This window comes from Bacillus rossius, chromosome 5 (assembly GCF_032445375.1).
Source record: "Bacillus rossius redtenbacheri isolate Brsri chromosome 5, Brsri_v3, whole genome shotgun sequence".
NCBI classification, from domain to species: domain Eukaryota; kingdom Metazoa; phylum Arthropoda; class Insecta; order Phasmatodea; family Bacillidae; genus Bacillus; species Bacillus rossius.
The window spans coordinates 75,088,258-75,110,260 of record NC_086333.1 but is presented as its reverse complement, the minus strand read 5'-3'; the positions used below and the strand labels follow the sequence as shown (position 1 = coordinate 75,110,260).

At 43.8% G+C, this 22,003-nt stretch overlaps 1 protein-coding gene across 1 annotated transcript in view; it reads left to right on the top strand.

Moving 5' to 3' along the window:
* LOC134532010 (serine protease inhibitor 88Ea-like) overlaps window positions 1-22,003 on the top strand; it is a 43,207-nt gene that overhangs the window by 7,779 nt on the left and 13,425 nt on the right. The window contains exons 2-4 of the mRNA XM_063368134.1: window positions 14,067-14,372; window positions 15,392-15,691; window positions 21,657-21,792. Coding sequence (XP_063224204.1) covers window positions 14,067-14,372; window positions 15,392-15,691; window positions 21,657-21,792 — 742 coding nt within the window. The remainder of the gene's footprint in view (window positions 1-14,066; window positions 14,373-15,391; window positions 15,692-21,656; window positions 21,793-22,003) is intronic.

Here is a 22,003-nt window from a genome sequence, read left to right as displayed (position 1 = left end):
TCAATACATAGCTAAAAGAAAAACAATGTAAAGGAAAGACAATACACAGTCAGTTTGTACATTCACATGAAAACAACAAACTAGGTAGTGTTCGCAGTGATACTGGGTTCGGATCCTTACCCGACCATTTATACTCTGTGCTGTCCAAGTACCTCCCTCCGGGAGTTAAAGTTACTTGCAAACCGTTCCTTGAAGAGCTTTTTCATGTTTTAAAAAATTATGCATGAATATAAACACCAATCAGACGATAACATTTATACAACAATTTCCGTAAGAAATACTCAGTATTGTCTCGAAAAACGTATTTCATATTTCATATATGTAAAAATAATCAGTCAAATGCTGTTGAAAATTACGATACAACTGGTCTACAAAGGAATCTTTTGTAAAGGTACGTAACATTTTTTTTTTCTGTGCGCCAACAGTACTCGTGACCCGATAGGCTACGGAAAGCCAGTATTAACTATATACAGCGTGAGTTTGAATTCGGCCGCCAAACATCTGCTTCAGGTTCGTCTCGACAAGATAAGCTGGACACATCTTTACAGCTTACCGTATCAAGCGCATTTCACGGCTGGAATACGCCTTTGAAGTTACATTTTTATTGTTAATAATTAGTAGAGACCTGCAAAATTCGCGGTTTCGATGGCTTTCAGGATAGACTGCACATACCCCTGTACACTCGGGCAAATAACGCAAGTTCATTGGTTGCCGACTCGTAAGTCGTCTCAGCTGGTTTGTCTGTGATTCGATCCTTCTTTGGTTGAGGGTTTATAACTAGGGCCATGAAAATTCCGCTAAAAGATCCCGAGAGTAGCTAGAAGTTAAAACACTGTAGCATCGTCTGTGTTTCGTGATTGGGTGAGTTACTTTGAGGTGCATGTCGATTGTTACAACATCCAATCACACTAATTCAGTGTGGAAGCAAACTCGTCCTTAGTGGCTCGTGCAAACAAGGCAACGACTTCTCTCGCAGACGGCCGCCAATCTCAAGGAAGAAACTGCTGGTGTGGGTATACCTTGTTGCAGTCTAGTAGGAGTTCAGATTTTTCGCGAAAATTTCCTGCCCCTATTTATAACTGGTTGAGATTCGTCCAGATGAACAGTAAGCCAATAGCAAAATTATCTAAGAGCTATTTGTGTTTGAATTCTAGCCTATCACCGAATGAATCCACGAATTTTGCAGGTCTCTACTAATTAATTATTTTTGTTCCTCTCGTGTAAAAATAATACTTTTTTTTTTTGCACAAATGAGATATAAATGTTTAAAGCTCGATTTTTTTTACTGTGTTCTGTTTGAAATAGCAAGTACCGCCGAGAGCTAAAACCTGCAAAAGTTTGATTGAGTGTTTTACTAGAATGGACTGCATCGTTCGTAAAGAGATTATAATCAATATCTTAGAAAATTTACCGTATTTATATAGTAAACGTACTGCAGGTTAATAACATTCATATCATGTTTAGGAATGTTACAATGTGTGAATAGTCATGCTGTTGTTGAGGCGTATACATCCCTAACAAAGTATCCTGCGAAGTAAAGGTAGAAAAAAAAATTCACGAGTTCAGTGTCCTCCAGGTTAAACTCCCCAATACGCTGCATACATGGGCAAACGTCGCCTCTTCATTGGCTGCTGTCTTGTGAGGTGTCTAAACTTGGTAACTTGTTATTCGATACAGCTTTTATTGAGGGTCTCTAATTGGCCAAGAGTCCTCCAGATCAACAGTGAACTAATATCAGATGCAGCTCAAGGGTATACATATATGAGCGTTAGCGTATCACGTAGTAAGTCAGCGAATATTTCCAGTATTTAAATAAAGTTGTGTGTCCAACTGTGGCTGAGATAGCGTAGTTTCGCGTGTGTGAGTGCATTGTGGTGGGGAGTACACAATACAGGAAGTTTTTACGACCTTGGAGCCAGTACAAGATGCAGTGTCATTTCAGATAAGCGAGCTGGGAGTTTCTGAAGTGAAGTTAAGTACGGTCATATTTCCGTCTGAGTGTCTCTAAAGGACTGAGGAAAACCCATTGATAATAATATATCGCGGGAAAATTTTTACAGCTTGTTGTGCTTCCATGCCTTTGGTCTTGCATGCATAATTTACTTACTACCTTCTGGCCGTGTCCTATGGGAGAGACCGGAAAAATTCGTGAATTCATTTCGCGATAGGCTAAAATACAAATAGTTATACCTCAGTGCTGCCTCTGCTATTGGCTCACAAATCACCTGGATGACGCTGGGCCAATGAGAAACACCCAACCAAAGCTTTATCGAATCACAGGCTGCTACGCTGGGACGTCTCACGAGACAGCAGCCAATGAACAGTTGGCATTTGCCCAAGTGTGTAGAGGATATTGGAGTCTATCCTGGAGGTCATTGAACCCGCGAATTTTTCCGGCCCCTACCTATGGAAGATTGATGGTAGTGCCCGTAGATAGGTCGATGAGAAGGATTCCAGAATGTTCTTGATTCGTCTGAAAATATTTACGCCATATCAAAAACATTTCTACCAACCATAATTTTACGAAGAAGTTACAGGTTTTTGTAAACTATCTTGACCCGAAATTTTTTTCGCGATAAACCATCATCTCGAGTAATGTTGAGTCGCGAGGGACTTTCGAGCTCGAATTGTGCGATGGGCTCACGTATTCTCAGAATAAACATGGTTTTTTGATGAAAGATATCTGAAGCTTTGTTGGAAAGTGAATTTTGATCGTAAGATAAACTGTGGAACTATGAAGATAAATCATCGTCGGGCTTCAGACTGGAAGTCAGCTCAGTGCAGGAGTGTGCCGCTCGTTGAATGATAACTGCCAAATACTCAGAGACCAGGGAATTTTCACGGATTCGTCTGGATTTAGGGTAGAATTCAAATTCACAGATGTGCTCAACCCATGTTTTCTTTCTCAATGGTTGATTTCTCAGCGAGAATTTTTTTTATCCTTGTTTATTTGCACCACTTCATTCGCTTAATTTTATCCTAGCGGGGCATCGTTGGCTCACGGTCGTAGAGGGGCGTTTCCAAATAACTGCGGTCCAATCATGAACATTGTGCGAGAGTGTGAAGGTTTTGCATTCTGAATTGTGAATAAATTAATGCGCGAAGCTTCCGTGTCTCTGGCCATCAACGTTGAGCATATGTACATGTGCTTCAAGTCTACTTTGTCACCTAACGAATCCGTGAAATAGTCATCGCTAGAGACCTGTAAAATTCGCGGATTAATTTCGCGATAGGATAGAGTCCAAATACTTTTGACATTATTTTGCTTCAGTGATTGGGCCACAGTTTATCTGAAGGACTCTGGGCCAATGAAAAATCTTTAACAGAAGAATTAGCGAATCACGATCATTCCAGTCAACAGGTGTTACGAGTCGGTAACCAATCAGCAGATGTAATTTGCACGAGTGCATAGAGGATCATGGAGTCTATTCTTTAGGGATTTAAAATCGCGAATTTTACAGGTCTCTAGTCATCGCTCTTTTAATCACATGTAGTATAGTATGTTATAAAAAGAAGCTACAGTATGTTGAAGAAGATCTTGACACGCCACTTTTAGGCCAAGTACAGGTGCCAATGCGTGGCGTGACGTGAAGAACAACTCGTTATCTTTTGTCAACCATGGACATCAGCGCATACGTGGAGACCCAGTGGCGTGCGTGCGAAAGAGGCAAACAAACCGAGCGTGTTTTTTTTTTCTAACGCTTTCGTCGATGACGTGCCTTGCTGGCGTCGTGGGTTGACCTTCGTAATTCCCCCCCCCCCCCCCCCTTTTCCACTCTCTTCCGACATGTTGTCCAGGACGAACCGTCAGTGATATGTGTTTCCCACATCCCTTAACGTTCATTTGACTGCTATACCATCAGCAAAGGTTTCTTCCTTTTAATTGGCGGCTGCGGGCGAGAGAAGTCATCGCATTGTTTGAACAGGCAGTTCGGGATGAGTTTGCTTCCGCACTGAGAGCGACTTATGATTAGAGACCTGTAAAATTCAAGATTTAAAATCCCTAAAGGATAGACTCCATGATCCTCTATGCACTCGTACAAATTACATCTGCTGATTGGTTACCGACTCGTGACACCTGTTGACTGGAATGATCGTGATTCGCTAATTCTTCTGTTAAAAATTTTTCATTGGCACAGAGTCCTTCAGATAAACTGTGGCCCAATCACTGAAGCAAAATAACGTCAAAAGTATTTGGACTCTATCCTATCGCGAAATGAATCCGCGAATTTTACAGGTCCCTGCTTACGATTCGTGGGTCAACAGCGGATGCGCGCACGGAAGAATCTCAACAAATCACGAAGCACGCCGTTAGAAATCGCAGTAAATGTACGGACTTTTCAACGAATAAACGCAGAGTTCTTCGTAATTTCTAATAACTCGAGTGTTGGCGGAAACTACGCCGTATTTTGACTTGCGAGTTGTATGTTTCGTTTTCAACATAAGTAAGCACACGATTGGACAAAATAAAGTGTGTTCTTGCTGTGGATTTGACCGGTTTTTGAATGTTTTTGTTAATACACCAAAGAATTTTCATTGGGACTAATGTCCAAAGTAAGTGAAATCAATGTCCGTAGATTTACGAAGATCCCTGGATAATATGTAATCAGCGATCTTCGTAGATTGAAGGTGAATATTTTTAACAATGCACAAAGATAGTCACAATTACCCCCCCCCCTCCCCCGCGAAATATTCATTCCCCTAAATACAGTTCAACCTAACACACGTTCTACTTTAACTAGCCGAAAATTTAGGGTTAAATTTTGTAGATAACACTATCTCAATTTTCTCCAAGTATATTTTCATAATTTGTGTTGTTCCTTTACAAGACCGGTTTTTTTCCATAACGTACCTAAAGAAGAATAACTTCAATTAAAAAAAAAACGAAACAAGTTTCACTGTTCGTAAATAAAATAAAGTCCTGTTCAGTCGGCAGTACTGGCCGCGAGGAGAGAGGGTTCCACGCCAGGACAATGGTCGCCATGGTTCACACGTACCTCGCCCTCAGACCCGCATCCGCATCGTGTGTGATCGCCCGTGGACGCGCCGCGCTCGACAGGACGTCTCCCGTTAGGAACACACCCGCCGCCCGCAGCCGAGCGCGCTTCCACGTCCGGCGGGTCGCTTCCGGAGCTCGTCGGCGGCCGCTTCGACCATCGACACCTGACAATCGATACTACACCTGCCCATCGATCCATTCACGCGCGTCACCGGGGCCCTCGATCACTCCGGGAAGCTTCCGTTCCACATTTACGCGGACCAAGTACGTTCATACAAAAAGTTCTTTCTTTTGACGTGACATATAATAAATCGATGAACGCCGGCTGCACGCACTAAAAAGTGTCTGTTTAGGAAGGTTGTCCCGTTACAATGTGTCGCGTTACGCTCATTGACCGCCTGCGCCGCATCTATCTCTCTTCCACTCGATTGGAACAACCATCGATTTGACTTTTTCGAGGCACATTCAACTTGAAACACTCCCATTCGTTTCCTACTTTTCCTATCATCGTCCTATCCTTAACAGAATAACACAGATTGGAAGAAGTTAAATAGCAAACATGAATAAAAGTTATAGTTAAAATAATCTTTTCGTTAAAGTAATAAACATATTTGAATTAATGAGTGCAAATAAAAGTAAATTCATCAATTAAATTGTAGATTTAATTTCACTCCTTCTTTGTATCCAATCAAAATAATGATAATTCAATAAAAATGATTCAATTTTATTCATAAAAGTATGCATCATTTCATTAATGTTTTGTTAGGACGTCACGTTAAACTATCGTCCGTAAACCTACTTTACAGACAACCAATTTTTTTTTTAAGTAATGCATTTCTTTTTCTGATGCGTAACATCGTAGTTTTTGGAGAATGACATTTGGTGGACGGAAGTGTGTAACAGGGAGTACGGCACACAGTTTGTCGGTGCGGCCTACAGCTGGCGCTCGTGCTGCAGCGCAGACACTTCAAACGGCGCTTGAAAAAAAAAAGAGAGAAGGGAGAAAGTGAAATAAAGACACAGCTGTTTACCGTTAGTTCATCTAACAGCAGACTTGAACAGAGCGACGAATTGCCGCGTGGCTTATATCTAATACCCTGTAAATACGCTGGGAAATGATATTTTGTAATAGGTACATTATATAAATTCAATAATTTTACAAAGTGTTGTACTGGGTACCCCCGTTGTTCGACGAAACGCCTCCCATATAACTCAACAATAATCGAACCCTCACTGCTAATAGTAACCATTTTTCCTCTTACGCCCGCTTGTGCCATGGCGCTCCACAAGTCACAGGTTGGAACAGTTGATTAGGTTGTTTACTCTTATGAAAAAAAAAATACTTACCCAACTGAATTGTTTACTTCGCTCTCTCACGACTTACAAGCCCCGAATGCTAGTTACCGAGATTAGATTTTACCAATCACTGTCGAGTACTGAAATACTCACTCACTTTTTAAAATACTTTATAAACTAACTGTTAAAGCTGGATTCACACATCATGTTGATTCTTTACTTGTTTCATCAATAGGGACCGGAAAAATTCGCGGGTTCAATGACTTCCAGGATGAACTCCATAGTTATACGTACACTCGGTTGAATGTCACCCTGCTGTCTTGTGGGACGTCCCAGCGTAGCAGCCTGTGATTCGATAAAGCTTTGGTTGGGTTTTTTTCATTGGACCAGCGTCATCCAGGTGAGTTGTGAGCCAATAGCAGAGGCAGCACTGAGGTATAACTATTTGTATTTTAGCATATTGCGAAATGAATTCGCGAATTTTTGTACCAGTAGGTAACTGCTCCCTGATGATGGCGACTGCAATGTCGACCGAAACGTTGGTGAACTATTTGCCAAGGACATGGCTACAATCCAGAAGCCAAGCTAATTATTAGAGACAGGAAAAATTCGCAGGTTCAATGACCTCCAGGATGAACTCCATAGTTCTACGCACACTCGGTCAAATATCACCTACTCATTGGCTGTTGTCTTGTGAGACGTCCGAGCGTAGCAACCTGTGATTCGATAAAGCTTTGGTTGGGTTTTTTTCATTGGACCAGCGTCATCCAGGTGAGTTGTGAGCCAATAGCAGAGGCAGCACTGAGGTATAACTATTTGTATTTTAGCATATTGCGAAATGAATTCGCGAATTTTTCCGGTCTCTACTAATTATTTGAAGTCTAGCCTTACCGCAGAATGGAAGACGCGAAATTTTCAGGTCCCCCCACGTTATTTGCGTTCGCTGTGCCGACTCTTGCTTTCCGATTGGCTGAGTTCGCAGCGAGACGAGCCGGTGTGGGGCGAAGCGACGGCGCGGGTCTCCCCAAGGTCGCGGCGGGCTGACGGGGTCCTTGGAGCAGGCGGCCAGGGAATCCCCGGGGCAGCCGGCGGGGAACCAGCCCCGCCCGTGGCGGTCTGCGCATGCGCTGCTATTTCCCTGGCGTCGGCGGCGCTACTCATTCCCAGCCGACAAGCTCGGACGAACGAAAACAATACGTAGAGACCCGTAAATTTCGCGCATTCATTTAGTCGCAAGCTAGAATGCAAACATTCACACTCTCGCACTGTGTTCATGATTGGCACGCAGTTGTTTGGACACGCCCCTCTACGACCGTGAGCCAATGATGCCCAACTAGGAGAGCAGTAAGCGAATCAGGTAGTGCCAAATAACAAGGATAAAAATGTTCTTGCTAAGAAATCAACCAATGGGAAAGTAAACATGGGTCGAGCACACCTATAACTTTGAATTCTATCCTGAGGCCAGTGGAATCCGCGAAATTTCCGGGTCTCTAACAATAAGACATGCGTAGAGACCTGTAAAATCCGCGGATTCATTTCGCGATAGGATAGAGTCCAAATACTTTTGACATTATTTTGCTTCAGTGATTGGGCCACAGTTTATCTGCAGGACTCTGGGCCAATGAAAAAATCTTTAGCAGAAGAATTAGCGAATCACGATCATTCCAGTCAACAGGTGTTACGAGTCGGTAACCAATCAGCAGATGTAATTTGCACGAGTGCGTAGAGGATCATAGAGTCTATCCTTTAGGGATTTGAAATTGCGAATTTTACAGGTCTCTAGACATGCGTTGCACGGGAAACTGTACTTTCACTAAAGATTCCTTTGGAACCCAGTTGCCAAGAAATATAGGGACATTCATATTTCGCGAAAAGATTCCGAGACCAGTTAAAAGGAAAAAAAAAAAACACTGTAGCATCATCTGTGTTTCGTGATTGGGTGAATTTTTTTTTCTCGATTTATGTCGATCGTTTCATAACCAATCACAGTAATTCGGCTCGGAAGTAAATGCGTCCTCATTAGTTCGGTCAAATGTGGCAACTACTTCTCTCGTAGACGGCCGCCAATCACAAGTAAGAAACCGCTGGTGCGGGTACACCTTTTTGCAGTCTATTAAGCGTTCAGATTTTTTTCGCGAAAAATGACTGCCCCTAAAGAAAGATGTAACTTTGTACAACACGTGACTATGGTTAATTTTTCATATATGAAACACGTTTATCTATATAATACTGATGTTTCATTCAAGTATATATATTTTTTTACACTGGAAAAGATAAGCGAATATTAATTAATTTTACTTTATGATGTTTTATTATGCTTATTAATATGCGCTGTCAATACTGGAAAAGCTATTCAGGGAATGGTTTTCAAATAACTTTAGCTATTGGAGTTACTGGGACAACACTAAGCATAAACGCCCGGGTGAGAATCCCAACCCAGTATTACTGCGAACACTATATTGTAGTGATACAGTCGTTTTTATATAAATGTACAAATTTAAAAATATCTGTAATTTTACATGCATTTGTGTACTGAAAATAGACTTCAGAATAATGTGTGTAAGGTGCAACTGACGTATCCGCAGCAACAATACAGCACCACACACAATTGTTTGGTATTATACACACACACACACACACACACACACACACACACACACACGCACATGTATTGCTCGGTATCGCCGTGTGATGTGAGCGAGTCTTTCAATGCTCGCTAAAGATGTGTGAAATATAACCCCGGTAACGAGTTAAATCCACGTGTTCTCGTGTTGCAAATACACTTATAATACGAAATACAGACACGAAATTTACAGTATAATTCTTTGAAGTAATGCCGAGTAAGATAAATAATATACGCAAAATTGTGTTTTCAGATACATTTCTGGAAACGCGAATCACTCGTAGTATTCGTTGTGGCGTTGTGGGGTAAGCTACGTCGACTATCGAAACATTTGGTTTGCGGAGCAAAATTTTAAACTATATAATGAAACGACTCCGATAAAAGCGAAAGACTTGTAAAAAAAAAAAAAACTAAACCCCGGCTTTGGACCTGGTTTTTCGACAAGGAGTCTTATTACGAATATTGCACATCTTGTTGAAATTCATCAAACAGTTAATACTATAAAGTTTCCCTTTGCCTTTGTGAACTTTGGTTCGTGCCATCCACCACAGATGGCAGCACCGTGGTTTTTCACGCATTTCCGTTTCACGTGACTTCCGTTGCATCGGCGAAGTTACTACTCCTGTCGAAACGGCCGTGTACCGAGAGCTAAGTAGTTACTTGAGACCGGAAAAATTCGCGGATTCATTTCACGATATAATAGAATCCAAACAACTGTGCCTTTATATTGCTTCTCTGATTGGCTCACAGTTTATCTGAAGGACTTTGAGCCAATGAAAAACCTTCAACCAAAAAAGTATCGAATCGCGTGTCCCACTTAACAGGCCAATGAGCAGGTGGCATTTTCCGAGTGTGTAGGGGTTTTTGGAGTCTATCCTGGAGGTCATCCAAAGCGCGAATTTTTCCAGTCTAGTAGTTACACATCAGAACATCAGAAGAGTTAGTACGTGTTGTTTGCCGGAGAAGTGTGCCGGTGTGATCCCGGGAGACGTGTTGGTCCTGCTACCCGGTTCCCCCGGGAGAAAGCTCTGACCCGGTTGTTCTCGTCGCGCCCTTGGCGTCACTTTCCACCGGCTTCTCCGGGCGACCGCCGACACACTCGCTCCGTGAGATACTGCACGGCGCGGTAACTGAAACTCCCGCGAATCTCTTTCGAGACCAGCTGTGTTTCAAAACTCACCGTGCACTGTTAGAAATTCCAGATACATTTACGAACTTTTCAACGGAGAATTCACCTCCAATAAACGAATAATTCTTCGTAATTTCAGATGACTGGATCTTCGTAAAAACTAAGTTGTATTTCTATTTCCCTGTTCTGTTTATAGGGTAAAAACATACGTAGAAGAAATAAGAGGGTTTCGTTAGGAGTGTAAAGAACCTTTTTGTGTGTTTTGCTATTACAGCAAGATTATTCTTGTGGACTCATGTTCAACGTAAGTAAATGTAGCACCCGTAATTTGACGGAGATACCCGTACATTAACGAAGATACCTGGATAATTTGTAACCAGCGTACTCCATGTTTAAGGAGAAAATTCTTCGACTGTGTTTCATTTTCGTTGCTGTGACGGAGAGGAATTTTTATGGTTTTTTTTTTTTTTTTCGTAGACTACCTTGTAGTGCAAAATATTTTTCGCGATAAATCATCATCTATTTACTATACTGCGTACCATAAAAAGTGGCGTGTAGCTGTTTGATTCTAGAATTCACTTGGTTGAGACGGCTTACAGAGGGTGTAACCAAACCGATAAAGTATTTCCACCCCATGTAAAAAAAAAAATAAACGAAACATTGGTAGTGATAACGGAAATTTCGCGCATTAATTTAATCACAAGTTATAATGCAAAACTTTCACTACTATCGCACTATGTTCGTGATTGAACCGTAGTTATCATGACAAGCGTGACCTTGAAGCCAACGATGCCCAGATAGGAGAGAATCAAGCGAATCAAGTAGTGACAATTAACAAGAATGAAAATGTTCTCGCTAAGAAATCAACCAATGGGAAAGCAAACATGGGTTGAGCACACCTATGATTTTGAATATTATACCCTGAGGCCAGACGAATTTACAATATTTCTGGTTCTCAAAACATGGGCTAGGATGAAAATGTGTTTTTATCCTAGTTCTCAGGCTCACAGATATCCGGCGCTCAGTATACTGATCATCAGAGATCGGAAAAAAATCGTGGATTCATTTTACGACATGCTAAAATGCAAATAATTGTATTTTTATGCAACTTCTGCTATTGGTTCACTGTTAAACTGAAGGACTGCGGGTCAACTATAGACCCTCAGTCAAAGCAGTATCGAATCACGAGTCTCCCAATCGAGACGCCTCACAAGTCAGTAGGCAATGAACAGGTGACGTTTGCCCGAGTACGCACAGGATCGTTGAGTCTATCCTGGAGGTCACTGAATACGCAAATATTTCCAGTCCCTACTGTCCATCCAATGGAAATGCGGTTCATATAGACCGGAAAAATTCGCGATTTCAATGGCCTACAGGATGGACTCCATGATCCTCTATGCACTCGGGCGAATTGCATATCTGCTCATTGGTTACTGACTCGTAGCACCTCTTTACTGGGATGCTCGTGATCCGCTACTTCTTTTGTTTCCATTTTTCCATTGGCCCAAAGTCCTTCACATATATTGCGGCCCAATCACCGAAGCAGCAAAAATGTAAATTTTTTTTCGATTCGAGCCTATCGTGAAATTAATGCGCGATTATTTCAGGTCTCTAGCGGTTCATAATGTCTAGCCTTTCCCGGAGAAGGTTTCAAGGATGTTAGGAAACCACGCGGCGGAAGCGAGGAATGTGTTTCCTCCGGCGACACGTCCCTGACGCACCTCGACGGGCGCCCACCGAGATACCCCGTCGTGGGAGGAACCCCACGCGCGCGAAAGTGCCGTCGTGACTCAGAGGCCCGGCCGACGACGGCGACCCACTTGGCGCGGCGCGCGGGAGGTTAGTCGCTTGGAGGTGCGTTCATGTCTCCGGGTGGGTTCATGTCTCCGGGTGCGTTTATGTCTCCGGACGGCCCCGCAACGCCGGGAACGTCGTATCTCCTCCGGTTCCCGTATCTCGTATGCCCTGGCTACTCGTGTGGAGGTTATGTGTGACCACGAAGCTAAATTCACACATCCATCCGTGAGTTAAACGTGTAAATTGTTTATCTACAATTTACTGTGATTTTACGTAAAATATTTTAAAACGTTTACGAAAAGGAAACCTCGTCCTACACTTTTATAAAACTTCAATATTTCCGTATCTAAAAATTTAAAATATTGTGAACATCGTGTGACAGCCTATTTACAATATAAAAAAAATATTTAAAAAAAAAAAAAAGACCAGCGAGTCCATCAGTACTCGCCAGTGATGTGTAGACATCTAACCTCGGTAACAAGCAAATTTGTGTGTTCTCAATCTGCAAATAAACATAACACGAAACTCGGATATGAAATTTAAAGTAGATGTCTTGAAAAATGCCGAATGTGATAAATAAAAGAAAATTGTGTTTTTAACTACATTTATTGACGCGAATCACAATTAGTTTTCGCACCTGCCGCTAGAATTCGCTACCGGAGCAGCTACGTTGACTATCGAATCATTCGATTTGCAGAGCGAAAGGTTAAATTATGTAATGAAACGGCTCCGATAAAAGCGAAACAAAAAAGACTTGAAAAAACTACTAAATCTCGGGTTCGGAACTGTTTTTCAACAAGGAATTTTATTAAAACATCTTGTTAAAATTAATTAAATAGTTAGTACTATAAAGTTTCACTTTGCGTTTGGGAAATCCGGTTCGCGCCATCCGCCACAGATGCCAGCACCGTGGTTACACATTTTCGTCCCATGCGACTTCCGTTCCATTCACGAAATTACTCCTACCAAGTGTCATGTATACAGAGATTTAGGATGTTTACATATTTAAAAAAAATTACAGAAAGTTCTGTTAATTCACATAAAATATTGATAGTTCAATGAGAAAACTATAGTCCGCTTCACAGTGAAGTTAAATATATATCAGAAGTTTTTTCTTTTTACAGTTTTGTGCGTGGATGTTGTAATTTTATATGGATGTTCTGTGCATGGATAGTGATTATATGTGTTGGTAATTGTGTATGAATGGTAATAGTTGTGTATGGATGGTGGTAGCTGTGTATGTGATGGTAGCTGTAAAGGGGTGTGGTGGTAGCTGTGTATGGGTGATAGCTGTAAACGGGGGGGGGGGGGGGGAGTGGTAGCTGTGTATGGATGATGGTAGCTGTAAAGGGGTGGAAACTGTGTATGGATGGTAGTAGCTGTAAAGGGGTGATGGTAGTTGTGTATGGGTGATTGCGGTAAAGGGGTGGTGATAGCTGCATATGGGTGGTAGCTGTAAACGGGGGTGGGGGTGGTAGCTGTGTATGGATGGTGGTAGATGTAAAGTGGGGTGGTGGTAGCTGTAAAGGGGTGGTAGCTATACAGGTGTGGTGATAGCTGTGTATGAACGGTGGAATCTGTAAAGGGGGGTGGTGGTAGCTGTAAAGGGGTGGTAGCTGTAAAGGTGTGGTGATAGCTGTGTATGGATGGTGGTAGTTTTAAAGTGGGTTGGTGGTAGCTGTAAAGGGGTGGTGGTAGCTGTAAAGGGGTGGTGGTAGCTGTAAAGGGGTGGTGGTAGCTGTAAAGGGGTGGTGGTAGCTGTAAAGGGGTGGTGGTAGCTATAAAGGGGTGGTAGCTGTGAAGGTGTGGAGGTAGCTGTGTATGGATGATGGTAGCTGTAAATGGGGGGAGGGTGGCAGATGTGTATGGGTGGTAGCTGTAAATGGGGGGAGGGTGGCAGATGTGTACGGATGGTGGTAGATGTAAAGGGGTGATGGTAGCTGTAAAGGAGGGTGGTGGTAGCTGTAAAGGGGTGGTGGAAGATGTAAAGGGGTGGTGGAATCTGTAAAGGGGGGTGGTGGTAGCTGTAAAGGGGTGGTGGTAGCTGTAAAGGGGTGGTGGTAGCTGTAAAGGGGTGGTGGTAGCTGTAAAGGGGTGGTGGTAGCTGTAAAGGGGTGGTGGTAGCTGTAAAAGGGAGGGTGGTGGTAGCCCTGTATGAGTGGTGGTAGCCGTGTACGGGAGGTGGTAGTTGCCCGCTGCTGACGAGCTGCCCGCTGCCACAGACGACGACGCCGCGCGCCGTGCTGGCGACGCTGCTGCTGCTGGCGGCCCAGGCGCGCCCCGGCTCGCCGCAGTGCCTCACGCTCGACGACTCGCGCCAGCCCTCCAACCCGGACGCCCGCGCCGCGCTGTCCAGGGGCCAGCAGGCCTTCAGCCTGGACCTCATGCGCACCGTCAGCAAGGCCAGCAAGGACAACATGTTCTTCTCGCCGTCCAGCATATACAACGCGCTGCTGCTGCCCTACTTCGGCGCGGCCAACCAGACGGAGAAGTCGCTCCGGCAGATCCTCAGGATCCCCGACTCCCAGGTGCGTTCAGCTGCTCTCAGAACACTGCTTATTCTGTCTGAGGAGAATACATCAGGCGGTTGGAATCAAAATAACTAGGGACCGGAAAAATTCGCGGATTCAATGACCTCTAGGATAGCCTCCATTATCCTCTGCACATCTCAAGTAAACACGCGTGTTCATTGGTTACTAAATTGTGAGCCGACTCCACTGGGTAGCTTGTGATTCGACGCTTCTTTGGTCGATAGTCTCTCATTGGCCCAGAGAGCTCCAGTTAAACTGCGAGCCAATAGCAGAACCAGCAGAATTGTACACATGTTTGAATTTCAGCCTATCGCGAAATGAATCCGCGAATTTTTCCGGTCTCTAAAAATAACAGAACACAAAATGGTGTTGTTAGGTTAAGGGAGTGTATCCTGTTCCAGGTCATTATTTTATATTTTCGTTTAACGCGGTTAAACTTGTAGTCTGTTTGAAAGGCCAATTGTTTTTACATTTTTTTTGCAGTGTGGATAAGAAGAACCAAATTGAATAAATAACTAAAAAAAAAATGTGTTTGAAAGAAATACTGGTGTCTGCTGTGTGATATGGTTTTAATTCTTTCAGCTAGATTACTTATTTTTTTTTTTTACTTTTTAAAACCATACAAAATTCTTAGGATTTGAAAAACCAGGTAAAATTAAGTAATTTATTTCAGAAAGAAATTAAACCACATCATACAGTAGCCAGTGAAATTGTTTTTTTTGTGAATATCACATATACTCAAAAAGTGAGCAAGTTTAATAGTGTGGTATGTAAATATAAAGTAATGACCTGAAATGGGACACCTAATATGAAACTGTTTGTCGGCAAAGGAGAATTGTTTGATTCCAAAGGGATACACGTGTGCTCTTGAGATTTCTGCTGCCATGTAGCATGTTTGCGTAAACTACTTAACATAATTTTTATTTAATTTTTTTTGAGAAAACGAGCCAGAAAGCCTCCAAACTATCCTATGTTCATTTGAAAGATTGTCGAAGCGGGCTGTGTCCTCTCCGCAGGACAAGCTGAGCATCATGCAGGCGTACCGGCTGGAGAAGTTCTTCCAGGCCATGCGCGCGACCAACGGCTCTGACAGCTACGAGCTGCGCTCGCCGAGCCGCGTGTTCGCGTCCAGCGGTCTGCGCCTGCGCCAGTGCATGCTGCAGCTGTTCGAGGACGACCTGGTGCGCGTGGACTTCGCCGCCGACCCGGGCGCCGCGAGGCTGCAGGTCAACTCGTGGGTGGAGGCGCAGACCCGCGGCAACATCAAGGACCTGCTGCAGCAGGGCGCCGTAACGCCGTCCACGGAGCTCGTGCTGGTGCGGACCTCTGGGCGTTCACCTGTTCTAGCGACACTACCCACTTTCACGTCAGGGAGAACCTTCTATGGCAAAACTCCTGGAGGTGGACCCACTTCCACGTCAGGGAGAACCTTCTATGGCAAAACTCCTGGAGGTGGATCCACTTTCACGTCAGGGAGAACCTTCTATGGCAAAACTCCTGGAGGTGGATCCACTTTCATGTAAGGAAGATCCTTCTATGGCAAAACTCCTGGAGGTGGATCCACTTTCATGTCAGGGAGAACCTTCTATGGCAAAACTCCTGGAGGTGGATCCACTTTCATGTCAGGGAGAACCTTCTATGGCAAAACTCCTGGAGTAGGATCTACTTTCATGTAAGGAAGATCCTTCTTTGGCAAAACTCCTGGAGGTGGATCCACTTTCACGTCAGGGAGAACCTTCTATGGCAAAACTCCTGGAGGTGGATCCACTTTCATGTCAGGGAGAACCTTCTATGGCAAAACTCCTGGAGGTGGATCCACTTTCACGTCAGGGAGAACCTTCTATGGCAAAACTCCTGGAGGTGGATCCACTTTCACGTCAGGGAGAACCTTCTATGGCAAAACTCCTGGAGGTGGATCCACTTTCACGTCAGGGAGAACCTTCTATGGCAAAACTCCTGGAGGTGGATCCACTTTCATGTCAGGGAGAACCTTCTATGGCAAAACTCCTGGAGGTGGATCCACTTTCATGTCAGGGAGAACCTTCTATGGCAAAACTCCTGGAGGTGGATCCACTTTCACGTCAGGGAGAACCTTCTATGGCAAAACTCCTGGAGGTGGATCCACTTTCACGTCAGGGAGAACCTTCTATGGCAAAACTCCTGGAGGTGGATCCACTTTCACGTCAGGGAGAACCTTCTATGGCAAAACTCCTGGAGGTGGATCCACTTTCACGTCAGGGAGAACCTTCTATGGCAAAACTCCTGGAGGTGGATCCACTTTCACGTCAGGGAGAACCTTCTATGGCAAAACTCCTGGAGGTGGATCCACTTTCACGTCAGGGAGAACCTTCTATGGCAAAACTCCTGGAGGTGGATCCACTTCCACGTCAGGGAGAACCTTCTATGGCAAAACTCCTGGAGGTGGATCCACTTTCACGTCAGGGAGAACCTTCTATGGCAAAACTCCTGGAGGTGGATCCACTTTCACGTCAGGGAGAACCTTCTATGGCAAAACTCCTGGAGGTGGATCCACTTTCATGTCAGGGAGAACCTTCTATGGCAAAACTCCTGGAGTAGGATCTACTTTCATGTAAGGAAGATCCTTCTTTGGCAAAACTCCTGGAGGTGGATCCACTTTCACGTCAGGGAGAACCTTCTATGGCAAAACTCCTGGAGGTGGATCCACTTTCATGTCAGGGAGAACCTTCTATGGCAAAACTCCTGGAGGTGGATCCACTTTCATGTCAGGGAGAACCTTCTATGGCAAAACTCCTGGAGTAGGATCTACTTTCATGTAAGGAAGATCCTTCTTTGGCAAAACTCCTGGAGGTGGATCCACTTTCACGTCAGGGAGAACCTTCTATGGCAAAACTCCTGGAGGTGGATCCACTTTCACGTCAGGGAGAACCTTCTATGGCAAAACTCCTGGAGGTGGATCCACTTTCATGTCAGGGAGAACCTTCTATGGCAAAACTCCTGGAGGTGGATCCACTTTCACGTCAGGGAGAACCTTCTATGGCAAAACTCCTGGAGGTGGATCCACTTTCATGTCAGGGAGAACCTTCTATGGCAAAACTCCTGGAGGTGGATCCACTTTCACGTCAGGGAGAACCTTCTATGGCAAAACTCCTGGAGGTGGATCCACTTTCATGTCAGGGAGAACCTTCTATGGCAAAACTCCTGGAGGTGGATCCACTTTCACGTCAGGGAGAACCTTCTATGGCAAAACTCCTGGAGGTGGATCCACTTTCACGTCAGGGAGAACCTTCTATGGCAAAACTCCTGGAGGTGGATCCACTTTCACGTCAGGGAGAACCTTCTATGGCAAAACTCCTGGAGGTGGATCCACTTTCATGTCAGGGAGAACCTTCTATGGCAAAACTCCTGGAGGTGGATCCACTTTCACGTCAGGGAGAACCTTCTATGGCAAAACTCCTGGAGGTGGATCCACTTTCATGTCAGGGAGAACCTTCTATGGCAAAACTCCTGGAGGTGGATCCACTTTCACGTCAGGGAGAACCTTCTATGGCAAAACTCCTGGAGGTGGATCCACTTTCACGTCAGGGAGAACCTTCTATGGCAAAACTCCTGGAGGTGGATCCACTTTCATGTCAGGGAGAACCTTCTATGGCAAAACTCCTGGAGGTGGATCCACTTTCACGTCAGGGAGAACCTTCTATGGCAAAACTCCTGGAGATGGATCCACTTTCATGTCAGGGAGAACCTTCTATGGCAAAACTCCTGGAGGTGGATCCACTTTCATGTCAGGGAGAACCTTCTATGGCAAAACTCCTGGAGATGGATCCACTTTCATGTCAGGGAGAACCTTCTATGGCAAAACTCCTGGAGGTGGATCCACTTTCATGTCAGGGAGAACCTTCTATGGCAAAACTCCTGGAGGTGGATCCACTTTCACGTCAGGGAGAACCTTCTATGGCAAAACTCCTGGAGGTGGATCCACTTTCATGTCAGGGAGAACCTTCTATGGCAAAACTCCTGGAGGTGGATCCACTTTCACGTCAGGGAGAACCTTCTATGGCAAAACTCCTGGAGGTGGATCCACTTTCACGTCAGGGAGAACCTTCTATGGCAAAACTCCTGGAGGTGGATCCACTTTCATGTCAGGGAGAACCTTCTATGGCAAAACTCCTGGAGGTGGATCCACTTTCACGTCAGGGAGAACCTTCTATGGCAAAACTCCTGGAGGTGGATCCACTTTCACGTCAGGGAGAACCTTCTATGGCAAAACTCCTGGAGATGGATCCACTTTCATGTCAGGGAGAACCTTCTATGGCAAAACTCCTGGAGGTGGATCCACTTTCATGTCAGGGAGAACCTTCTATGGCAAAACTCCTGGAGATGGATCCACTTTCATGTCAGGGAGAACCTTCTATGGCAAAACTCCTGGAGGTGGATCCACTTTCACGTCAGGGAGAACCTTCTATGGCAAAACTCCTGGAGGTGGATCCACTTTCACGTCAGGGAGAACCTTCTATGGCAAAACTCCTGGAGGTGGATCCACTTTCATGTCAGGGAGAACCTTCTATGGCAAAACTCCTGGAGGTGGATCCACTTTCACGTCAGGGAGAACCTTCTATGGCAAAACTCCTGGAGATGGATCCACTTTCATGTCAGGGAGAACCTTCTATGGCAAAACTCCTGGAGGTGGATCCACTTTCATGTCAGGGAGAACCTTCTATGGCAAAACTCCTGGAGATGGATCCACTTTCATGTCAGGGAGAACCTTCTATGGCAAAACTCCTGGAGGTGGATCCACTTTCATGTCAGGGAGAACCTTCTATGGCAAAACTCCTGGAGGTGGATCCACTTTCATGTCAGGGAGAACCTTCTATGGCAAAACTCCTGGAGGTGGATCCACTTTCATGTAAGGAAGATCCTTCTATGGCAAAACTCCTGGAGATGGATCCACTTTCATGTCAGGAACATCCTTCTATGACAAAACTCCTGGTGATGGATCCACTTTTAGGTTGAACTCATGTCAGGAAGAACCTTCAATGGAAAAACTCCTGAAGGTTAATCCACTTTTAAGTTGAACTCATGTCAGGAAGAACCTTTTGTGGCAAAACTCCTGGGAGTGTGTCAACTTTTAGGTTGAACTCATGTCAGAAAGAACCTCCTATGATCAAACTACTGGAGGTGGATCCACTTTAATGTCAGGAAGAATTTTCTATGGTAAAACTCCTGGAGGTGATTCCACTTATAGGTTGGACTCATGTCAGGAAGAACCTTTTATGGCAAAACTCTTGGAGGTGAATTCACTTTTTGATTGAAATCATGTCAGGAAGAACCTTATATGGCAAAACTACTGGAGTTGGATCCACTTTAATGTCAGGAAGGATTTTGTATGGCAAAACGTCTGGAGATGGATCCACTTTAAGGTTGAACTCATGTCAGGAAGGACCTTTTGTGGCAAAAATCCTGGGTGTGGATCCACTTTTAGGTTGAACTCATGTCAGGAAGGACCTTTTGTGGCAAAACTTCTGGGCGTGGATCTTCTTTTAGGTTGAACTCATGGCAAGAAAAATATTCTAAGGGGAAACTCCTGGAGATTAACTGACTTTCAGGCGAAACACCTGTGAAGAATATTTTACTAGGCAAAACCCCTGTTGGAAAATCGTCTTTTAGGCTGAACTCATGCCAGGAAAAACCTTTTATGGCAAAACGTCTGTAGGTGATTTGTCTTTAAGGCTACTCATGTTAGTAACAACCTTTTATGGCTTAACTCCTATAGATGAATTGACTTTAAAACTACTTTTTTAGGAAAACATTTCTACTGCAAAGCTCATGAAGGTGAATTGACTTAAGGCTGAACTGATGTTAATAAAATACTTTTGTGGCGAAATTTCTTGGAGGTGATCCACTTTTAGGTTGAAATCATTTCATGAATAACCTTATATGGCAAAACTCCTGGAAGTGGATTCACCTTTAGGTTGAATTCATGTCAGGAAAAATATTGTAAGGCAAAATTCCTGGAGGTGAAATGTGAATTAGCTTTGAGGCTAAACACTTCCGAGGAAAGTTATTTCTAGGTCAAACTCCTGTTGGAAAATCGTATTATCGGCTGAACTCATGCCAGGAAAAACTTTATTATGGCAAAATCCCTGAAGGTGATTTGACTTTAAGGCTAAATAGGTACTTGTGAAGAAAAATTTATCTAGGTAGATATCCTGTAAGTGAATCGTCTTTTAGTCCAGTTAGGAAAAAAAATAATTTTGTGCAGTATTAGTGTATTTGAATTGACTGTTACACCAAATGTTATTGGACAAATTGACTCTATGCTGACTGCCACGACCCCAGACGTCGCACAGGACTGGGCTGGTGATGGTTCATGCCCAACTTGCGGAGTGACTGTCAGTCTGTACTGAGCTGGCCGCCTGGTTCAGAGCCCACAACTGTCTTCTTTATTCCATCCTCTTAAAACTCCGTCTTACACGCCGTTTTGCCTACTTCTTTTTCTTCTCATTACTAGAGAATGGAAACATTCGCGGATTCATTTCGCGATAGGATAAAACTGAAATGTTTACTACCTCTATGCAAATTCGGCTACTGGCTCACAGCTAATAGGGAATACTTCTGGCCAATTTAAAGCCATGAACTAAATAAGTACCGACTCGCAGGGTACCTAGTTGAGATGTCTCGCCAGTCGTTAGCTAATGAACAGGTGACTTTTGCCCGAGTATACAGATGACCGTGGAGTCTATTCTAGCAATCAGTAAAACAGCGAATTGTTTGGTCCCTACTCATTGCTAATATTTCAGGGCTTCTCGTGTAAACTTATTCCCACATCTCCCTTTCATTTGTTGTTGTATGACAAATTTTCTCCCCCAGTATTAACTTAACATTATTTCAAACATGTTAAAGGTCACGCAAGTGTTTACAATCATGGAATAAGATATTGTTTAGTGAAAATCTTTTGAGAAATTTTGCGAATAACCCTAAAATGCAAGAGAGGTATAGGAATAAATTTACACGGAAAGCCCTGGAAATATTAGAAATGAGATAAAAAGTGAAATAGTCAACTCGGCGAGTGAGATTGAGACTTAAGTCTTTTTGTGACTAACTTAGCCAAGTCTAACCCTGCACTTAAGTGCGTCCGCAATTTTCGTAACATAAGTGTTATAAGTGGAGTATCCTTTAAAACAAACTTATATTAAAAACAATTAATAATGTCCAGTGACATTCAAAAGCAAAAGGTGGAAAAAAATGACCAACTTTTTGGAATCAATTTGCACCCAGCAATATTATTTGTTTTATGTCCAGGTTAACGCTGCCTACTTCAAGGGCCTGTGGCAGGCTCAGTTCTTGCCTGAGAACACTCGCAAGGAGGTCTTCTTCATCTCGCCCTCAGAGAAGACCCTGGTGTCCATGATGAAGCAGAAGGGAGTGTTCAATCATTGTAAGTACACACAGAACGTCTACAAAGAATGAACGTTTAAAATGGCTCTCAATAAAAATTTAAGTCCATTGGTTTCCGACCAAATGAGATCTTTCCAGAATTACAGCTAGGGTTCTTCTTTCTGCAATTTTTTTTGTACGTCTGAAACAGTGCTTGTTTGACATTAAATCTGCTGTGCACTTATAAGCTTGTTGTTTTATTTTCAACTTGT